The following is a 9,934-nucleotide window of genomic DNA, read 5'->3' on the forward strand; positions in this document are numbered from 1 at the left end:
GGATTCATTATGTTATAAGTCAGGGACAAGTGGCATTTGTGTATGTCTGCTCTGTGAGCGTGAATCGATAGATGATAGATGAATGCACATCCTGGTGGTAATATAAAATAGAAGCCCTGCGTGTGTGTGTGTGTGTGTGTGTGTGTGTGTGTGTGTGTGGTCATGATTGAAGTTCGAAGTCATGGAGAGGCAGTGGAGTAAGTTGCAAGACAGCCCTTTCCTTGAAGGGATTGTGCTTGAGTACGAAACAGAACTCTCTGTGTTCGTTTTACACTTCTATTTGATGGAATCTAAGGTTATGGAAATGAGTATAAAAATAATTTGTCTGAAAGAAGTCTGGATGCAGAAATCTAATAGAGAAAATATTTGAGAATATGGTTCCTCGGCAAGTACAACAGATATACTTCCCCGAGCACCACATGGTGTGGATCAAAGCATCCCATGACTTGGATCCTTGTGGTCAAATCATTATGTATTGATTGGAACCCCACTAGAGGATTAACCCCTTGTGTTCATGCTAAGTTTTTTCTCACTCTTGGTGTCTGTAATTTTAGGGATATAATCTTTTTGCTGTTATCAGTGTCTTTTTAAAGCTAATCATTTGCTTGGATATATTTGTGTTTCTAAATTATTTTATTCTAAATTATTTAATTGCTCTATTCTTTGCTAGATAAAATTAATTTATGAAAAGATCATACAATTATGTGAAAGCAGTTTTCTGGTGGAAAGGAGGAAGAAAATGTATAATACTCTGGGTAGAAAACAGCAAGAGAATCTCAAAATCAAGTACAGATTTTTATCATTTTCATTATGTAGATTAAATGATAAATTCTAGCTTTTTAAAGAATCCTTCACAGTCTGAGTAGAGAGCTTTGCCTCTAACAAAAGCCTGTCAAACACTTTTCATATATGGTGGTTACATTTCTAACATTGGACTATTCACATCTTGGAATTTAACTCTTGCTTTCAAAGAACAATTCAGAATTAATTAGTAAATTCATGGGGAAAAAGAAACCCTTGATTCCTCCATGTCCACTTTCAGCCATGTGGGTTCCTCTTGCCTTTTAAGTCTGATGGGATGGTTCTTGGCAACATATTCATTCTCTTGTCCTTTTGTGTGTGTGTGTGTGTGTTTTTTTTTTCAGTTTGTCCCATGAGGAGCACCCCCATAGCCATCCTCTCTATGGACATGGTGTATGCAAGTGGCCAGGCTGTGAAGCAGTGTGCGAAGATTTCCAATCATTTCTAAAGTAAGAATGATTTTATATTGCTTTTTTCTTTTACATAGCCATCACCTCCCACTGTTCATGCTTTTCCTCATAAAATGCCTTTTTGATGGAGGGTTTCATACCACCATTTTGAGAATGGACTCTAAATCATAAGGTCTAGCACATTGTCATAGGAGTAGTTACAGAATCTGTGGAGGGTTGATTGTAAAGGGCAAAGGAGGTATAACCAAGGACAGTTTTGATGCTCTTCGTGTAAGTCTGTGTTTACCCGTTTTCTCAGAATAACAGTGATTAAATAAAAATTCTCCCAGTATTAAATTAGCAATAATTTATTTTTCACTTTTATTCATGTGTCTGCATACTGAATCACTGACCTACTAACTCTAATTTTTTAGAACTGCTATCAGTGACTGGCTCGTTGTAGCTTGGTGATTGGTCCTCTTTGTTTTTCTGCAAATGACTTTATACACTTAAGAAATAGGTGCCTTATGCTTTTGAAATAAATTTCCTTTTGTAAAAAAAAAAAAAGAAAGAAAGAAAGAAAGAAAGAAAGAAATGGGTGCCAAGGAAATGCTACCACCTTGCTTCTTACCTTTCCATTTTGGCGTTCTCTTTAGTTCGGATTCATGTCCTTATGGTGAGAATGGAGTAACTTTAATTTCTCCAGTTACAGTATGACTGAAAACTTGGGTTACTCCATTTGAATCTGTAACACTGTTAAAGTGTCTCTGGAAATAAATGATACATGAATCTTCTCCTAATTGAAATGAAAGGCTTCTGCACTACATCTTACTATTTCCCTTCCCTACAGTGACCTTGTCCTTTAATAAAATGTAGACTAAACTGCCCTGTGTTATGGACACCCTCATAGATTTATTGATAGTATCACTGAATCACTGACAGACCAAATATAATAATACATTGTGTTCAGCATATTTACCTATCATGCCGTAACCCAGTATATGCACACGTAACCGTCCTCTATATCTGGCTTCATGATAGCTTACAAATTTGGTATTTGGGGATCTTTCCTTCTGTCTTATTCAAGCCTCTAAAACTAGAAGCAGGCAGATTTATGTGCAGTTTTCTGGTTTTGTGCAGTCTTTATATTGTTAAAGCAATCTCTATATTTAACTTTATGGACCTGGATACAAATCTTGTAAACCTGCCATTGGAAGTACATCCAGTGTTATCTGAAGGGGGCTTTGGTGAATATCATTTTTTAATTAAGGAAGCCTGTGAATCTATTTCAGAGCTTCCCAGCTATAAGATTTTACTTGAAAAGCATGGGGGGTGGTCCTTAGAAACTTAAGTACTTAAAAATTTTTTTTTAAAAAGGAGATGCCTGAAATTTGTTTTAAATATCAACAATCAAGATCAGTAAGCAAAAGCCCTTCACAATTCTTATGATTCAAGTTACTGTTATTGGGCTTTGTTCTCTCATAAATCACTCACTGTAAGTCATTGTTTTGTTATTACCTAATTGTATTTAGATAATTAAAGAAAAAGACCTCAGTAGAAGCCACTTTCAAATTCTGACTTCACCTTCTACACCAGTGCTAGCTTTGAGAAATGCATTGGTGCTAATTTCGCTCATCTGTAGAATGGCTGATAACTATCTGTAAATAAGATTTATTTTCATAAAGTCTCTAGAAATATACAATTGCTATGAATATTCTCAGTGTATCTGTTTCTGAGTCACAAGGGAAAGGGGCAGTTTTCCAATATGATCCATTTAAAAAATGTTGTTTATTACCATAGTATTTCCACCCTCATCCTCAAATCCAAAGTCCATTTATTATGTAAACGGACAATTAGGTGATATCTACAGATAGAGAGAAAGAGATAGATATATAGATATATATAATGTATATGTGTTTTATATATAATTTTATTATATAATATATATTTATTACATGTAATATTACATATATTACATGTATAATCTTTTTTTTTTTCTTCTGTGCCTCCACCATGAGATAGTAAACTTTCAAACCACACCTCATACTAAAGAAGAGAACCTAAAGATCATCAGAATTGGGACCTAGAGTAATTCCTTTTTTTTTTTTTTTTTTTTTTTTTTTAAAAAAACCTTTTAAGGATAGTAGAGGAGCCTGGCTCTTTATAGGAAACCACCTCTCAATTATTTATTGTGGTTTTGCTCATGAAATGACATGTTTTCAGTTCGTATTTGCTCAGTGGAATTGGAATGCCCACTGTGAACCTGCACCTGTTGCTTGTTGATTTCCTGGGACTTAGTTGTGGACTTGTATTTGTTAGAAGACTTCTGTTCACCCGCTACAGAAGCCCGACTTAAATTGGCTTAACCCCTCATCATTTCCCCCCACTCAAAAAAATCGGGGGGATTTTCCCCTAAAATAATTAGGGAATTATCATTCCCTAATGATAATTGACTCTTGTTACTGGGACGTCCATGGCTGCATTCAGATCCTTCAGCGGTGTTACTGGAGAATTGGTTCTGTGTCTCTTAGCTCAGTTTTCTTCTGCGTTGCCTTCGTTCTTAGGCTCGTTCCAAGTAGAGCTAAGGAGGACGATGCCATGCCGTTAAGTTTATTCGTCTCAGAGCGCATCTCTTTTTTCCGTAGTTCTAGCAGCAGTCCTGAGCAGACTCTCATTGACCCAGATTGAGTCACGTGTTCCAGCTTTGAGCCCATCACAGTGATGTAACCCGGCTCCCATCAGATGCACACCTCCAGAGCAGACAGGGAAGTGTTAACCCCCATGAACCATGTGGGGGCTAGGGAGGAGCGACTTGGTCCCTGAGTGCAAGGAAGGAGTACGTAAATCAGCAAAGGGAGAGTAAATTCTGAAGAGGAAAAAACAAAACAAAAAAAAACTCTAGAACTCACTGTTCTCTTACTGCTTTCCTTCGTTCCACATCAGTTGGCTGTATATTCCTCTCTAGCATGATTTTAGTTCTTGGAAATTCAGAGTTGTCTTCAGGTTTCCATGTCTTGCTTCATGTAGTGGAAAATAAGTTCGTCTTCTTGCAGACTCACTTCTCCCCCATCTGTGTGCCGTCTAAAGCGTAATCACCCTGGCTTTAGTGAAACCAACTTTGCTTTCCATTGAACTGGTCTGGAAGAGCTACTGTATTTCGTGTGGGTCAAACAGAAGCCACGTGGCCTCTGACTCACGTCCCCGTGGAGTCACTGTTATTGGGAAGTGACATTTTAAGCATTTCTTCTCCATCTGTGCAAGAGTGTAGATCCTGGAAGCACACCTTTCTTGGGTTCACTCTTCTTTTCCATTATCCCTCTCTAGAGGTGTTTTCTCATGGTTTCGGCAGGTTGATAACCAGCAGTGTTTGGCTTCTCCAAGGCATTCTTATTAACAAAATGCAGCATTGCTCAGACCTTGACTTAGTTGTGGCTTTCTAGTTTTGTTTTTTTGTTTTTTTTCAACCTATCTTCTGGTCTCCTGATTCTATACTCCCCTAGTAAGGGTTTATAATTAAACATCTGTACAGCAGGGACAGTTCCAAGTACTTCCCACATGCTGTTGACCCCAAACACAGATGTGTTGCGGAGATCCACTTACATGCAGATTCTTTTCCCCCAATAAATATAGTAGTTTTATAAATATATTTCCTTTCCTTATGATTTTCTTAGTATTTTTTGTTATAGCTTACTTTATTGGAAGACACTATATAATACATACAATAAATATAAATATGTGTTAATTGACTTTTTATGCTGTTGGTCAAGCCTCCTGTGAACAGTAGGATACTAGTAAAGTTTTGGGGGGAGTCAGAATTACACACAGATTTTTGCTCGCTGAGGAGGTCAGTGTTCCTAACTCCCACCTTTTTCAAGGGGTCAACTGTATAACTCATTTAATCCTTAAGCCACCCTGATAATTAAGGTTTTACTCTCAACCTACAGATAAGGAAACTGACACAGAGGGGTTAAGTGATTTTCCCCAGCGTCACACAGCTAATGAGAGGTGGAGTCAGGATCCAAACCCAAGCTGTCTGCCTTTGTAATGCTTGCTCTTAACTGCTATGCAATACTGCCTGGTTTAGAAGCAGTGCAGTTTATTAACTGTATCCTTTCAACTTAAGGCAGTAGGTGTAGAAAAAGCTTTGAATGAAGGCAGATTGGGTGGTGAAGCCACTTTGTATTAGTGTGTTCAGTGAGCTAGTTATACAGCATCTCTGAGCACCAATATCCACCCACATAATTTGGGACAGTAATCTTAGTACCCCACCTCTCAGGCTTGTTGGAATTAAGAGACACATCATGTAAAGTGCCTGACCAGGCACTCTTTAAAAATATATTAGTACTTCTTTTCTTATTTATTCACTTAAGTATATTTTTAAAGGAGGAATAATTTTATTTAGGTATATTTTTAAGTATATTTTTAAAGGAGGAATAATTTTAGAAATCCAAATGTTTCTAGGGGCGCCTTGGTGGCTCAGGTTGTTAAGCGTCTGCCTTTGGCTCAGGTTTCGATCTCAGGATTCTGGGATCGAGCCCTGCATGAGGCTCTCTGCTCAGCGGGGGGCCTGCCTCCCTGTGTCTTCCGCACCCGGTCCCCGCACCTCTCCACCTACTTGTGATCTCTCTCTCTGTGAAACAAATAAATAAAATCTTTAATAAAAATCCAAATATTTCTGACCATTAGGGAAGGTATCATGACACTGCAGAGCATTCATCTGTCACAAGAGACTGATCTTTAATATAATTTTTTAACCATAAAGTTCTTGTCAAAAGTCCCACACAGTCAAATGTGATTGTGGGGCGGGGGGCGGGGGCACAGAATGGCAGGCTTTTTCTGTAAGGGATCAGACAGTAAATACGCTGGGTTTCACAGCTCCTCACCTCGGCCATTGTAGGCATAAAAGCAGCCATAAGACCAGATGTAAGGAATGGGCATTTAGATTGCTGACCTCTGACCCAGGGTAAAGTTTTTTGGTGTCATAACCTTCATAGCTGGGAAATCTTTCTGTGTTTCTGTGGCCGTTGCTGTTCTGGGTTATTCCAGTCTAGGTTTACAGGACCCTTAGGTTTATTCATATTTTGGGGAAACATCCACATATGCCTTGCCCTGTTACTTCATTCACCAGTATTTTTTTTTCTTTTTAATACTTAGATGGGCTTAGGTTTTTCCACCTGGTTTTTAGGGCTCAGTATGAAAGGGCAAAGTGACTTTGTTCTGTAACTGTTCCCTGACCACCTTCTGCTCAGGCTTGTGAGCTGTAACTTTTTAGAGAGGCCAAGATTAGTTATTCAGGATAAAAATCCCATCTGACAGTATAATGCCAGTGTTCACAGAGAGAGACGTTACGGGAAGGGAGGGGAGACTCATGGGTCTAAAAATGAGGCATATTCTTTTTTCCCTCCTGAGAGCAAAATATCATAACTGTTGGTTAATCAAAACCAGAGATTTGACACTTTTCTGTGATCATTCTGCAGTGTTTGTTCCCAAGGTGAGGTATACCACAGGGCCCTTGATTTCAAAGATAAATACTGTACAAATAACCATCCTGTTGTCTTTCCCCCACAGCCAACAGAGGCAGGCTTTATCAGAATCAGCAGATATCCAGTCTATTGTACGCATTTATTTCCCTGTTTCTTCTCAAAACAAGTTGCAGTTTTCGTGTTGATTTTTTTTTTAAACCCATCAGCTATGAGTTATCATGTGACTATTGGATTTGTTACCGCTAACGGATACCAGCAGGTGCCCATGCTAATTTTAATGAACTCCTCTAGCCCTGCCTTGCTTGGAGTCCTCCGATAACGGCAACACAAAAACAAGCCCAATCCAATCCAGATAGGTGGAGCTCCCTGTGTTCCTCCATTCTCTCCCCACTTGGATCGGGTTGTTTCTTTTCAAACCCGGTTGAAGACACAGCCATTCCCTGGGGAAACACGGATTTATAATTCTTCCCCCTTTTCTTTTCAAAAAGGGCTCACACAGTTTGTTGAGAGAGTGGAGGAGCGGATTTGAAGGTTGAATCATGACCGCATTTCCCTGTTTCTAACTTAGAATGTAAAATCAGACCCAGACCTGTAGTTTCACAAATACCAGGTAGTCTCACGTGCGTGGGAAGAATTTCTCTCTTTCCCTGAGTTTTTCTTCTAGATGGTCATTTGTGTCACATCTCAGAAGAGCGTAATGTGCATCCTTGCTTGGTATCCATTTGAAAGGAATTCTTGTTTTTGTTTTGTTTTTATTTTGGAGCTGTTTGTCTTGGAGAAGAGCACCATGGACAACAAACCATTCCTTTGCATGTTGGACGGATGTATATTATTTATTAAAACAAAATAAATGTTCTACATGCTCTAATAGGCTAGGAGAAGAAAAGGTGAAGGAAAATGCCCAGGGCCGGAACTTTGACCCTTTCATAAAAGGTCGACAACTGCAGGCAGTTGAGGTCATTTCATCGGCCATTTGCTTTAAAAAAAAAAAAAAAAAAAAAAAATTTTTTTTGTGAATTTTACTTCTCAAAACTGTGAAGAGTTTTATGTGAAAGAAACTACTAAGTGCGCTCTGTAATGTTTTCACAAGTGTTTTTATCATGGTAACATCTTGTTTACTTTAGTTCCCGGCCTAAAACTACTTGGAACATGTTAAGAAAACATCTCGAGAAAGCCTCCACAAAGAGGCCTTTGTTTAACAACCACGGAGAGGCTGCAGGGATCACAAAGGTGTTAACTTTCCGCCCCTTAAGCACTTCCACATGAAGTTGCAGCAACCATGTTTGTGGTTTTGGAAAAACAAAGTGTATGTTAAAGAAACCAGGTATATGCTAATACATGTCGAAGGAGGCCGGATATCATAAATTGTTTCAAACCATTTGTGGCTCTCGGTTTGCACGCCTGAAGGTTCTGCAGTGAAATTGCCTCCAGTTTTCGCAGGAGGCTTGAGCACATGTAGAGGGAGTAGCGGGCTTGAAAGTGGGTGTCTGCAAATCTAAGCCCAGCCCCACCATTGAAATCTCCAGAATATGGGGATGACACTGGTCCCCTGCAGACACCCCCCCCCCCAAGTGACAAGTGTTGGAGTATCACAAGGTGAGCTCAGGGTTTTTGGATGAATTTGACTTTTACTCTGATCGTGCATTTTTGCCTTGCTTTAGAAAAATTAAGAAGTGGTTGCTACCAGAACTCGTCCCCTCCCCCTTAAAAAGTCTGCCCTTTCACCTTTCTGACATTGTTTGGGAGTTCAGGACCTTTCCAAGTACTCAGAGAGGTCAGAGTGGCCTAAATACCACAGTGCCCTCTAGTGATCTATAGAATATTGGATAGAAAAGTTTAGACAAATTTGCCGAAGATAACAGGCCCCTTGCCACCACTTTGCTCAAAAAAAGAAAGAAGCAAATAGCCTTTGAACCCATTTTTTTCCAGCAAACAGACTTTAGTCAGAAATGCAAACGAAATTTAATTTTTCCTTGTAGACTTTGGAAGCTTTAGACAAATTCTCTAATGTCTATCCTGCGGTTAATTCTGCATATAACTGAGTGTGTGTATACAGTACCTTGTACCACTCGAGATACATTGTTGTGTGTTCTTCTCTTTCAAGAGCCATTAGTTACATACTTCACATGATCATTTCCGGCGTGTAATTAGAAGGTATTACTTAAAAGACAGGGATCATCTTTGCTCCATACTTTTATTGACAGTGTCTACCATATTATGGCCATGTCTAAATGGTAAAATTTATTATTAGCAGCAGTGTCACAAAAGTCTGAGACAGCGATTTTCCTTTCAATAAAAGTAGTTAAAAACCTTTTAGAAAATCCATAATTTTGATTGCTGGTACTTCATAAATGTATAACTGGTACTTTTTAGCTGTCTCTTTAGGGAAAAATGAGTTTTATCACCTGCAGTACCTGGGTTAATGAAATTGTATGTTGGAATTTCGCCAGGATGAAAGATGAGATCATTCCAAGACACTAATATTGGCAACAGGTCTCATAAAAAGCTCTGACTCTTGAGTGAAGTATCATTAGATTTTTTTTATTATTATTATTTTATTTAAATTGAGGGATTAAGTTAGTTGTCCTTTTCAAAGTTTCTGTGCTAGTGAGATTCTCACTTGGCATCGCATTCAAAACCCAGTGACCTAAAAACCTACACAGAGCCAAGAGAAACAGAGAAATGTCCATCAGTGCCTAGTAGAAGAATTTCCTTGCTTCGGATTTCAGCTCCAGTTCCTGTTCAGCCCTTTACAAATCACGACTCCCAGCTCAAATTTGAAATAATGCTGCCTTTTTCCCCCGTGTTCCTCCTGTGTTTGATTGTTTGTGGATATTAGCTGTCCAGGAAATCCCATACTTACAGATATAAATCCAGAATGATCTTGTTTTTCCGCAGCCAGCCCAGGATGTATTAGGCAGTTATGATGATTTGTTAATTTTTGTGACCTGTATTTATTTTATGTGCGCTGTATACTTTGAGGGTGGAATCAGCTGTTGAAATAGTCTCGTCTCTCACACACACAGAAAGGAAGCACTCTACTTTTCCTCTTCTGCTTTGGGTTTTCTGGCTTTATTTTTGGAAGGTTTTTTTAATCTCCTAGTGTCTGTTCCGTATACGCTTCTTCCGTATGGCGATAAACAAGAGCTATATTGTGCCTCATACACTTAAACTCAGCCCTGTCGAGGGCGGGTCTTTGGCGATGTGTGAACAGGGCCCCATTCCTTCCAAATGCCTTTTGCATCCATAACAGGTCTTGAC

The 9,934-nt window shown here is 39.0% G+C and overlaps 1 protein-coding gene across 12 annotated transcripts in view; it reads left to right on the top strand.

Annotated features, from left to right (window-relative positions):
- Positions 1-9,934, top strand: part of FOXP1 (forkhead box P1) — a 586,984-nt gene that overhangs the window by 527,252 nt on the left and 49,798 nt on the right. For all 12 annotated transcript variants that reach the window (XM_047746914.1, XM_047746908.1, XM_047746900.1 and 9 more), the window contains one exon: positions 1,146-1,250. In XM_047746914.1, the coding sequence (XP_047602870.1) occupies positions 1,146-1,250 (105 nt within the window). The remainder of the gene's footprint in view (positions 1-1,145; positions 1,251-9,934) is intronic.

Source organism: Lutra lutra, chromosome 1 (assembly GCF_902655055.1).
Source record: "Lutra lutra chromosome 1, mLutLut1.2, whole genome shotgun sequence".
NCBI lineage: Eukaryota > Metazoa > Chordata > Mammalia > Carnivora > Mustelidae > Lutra > Lutra lutra.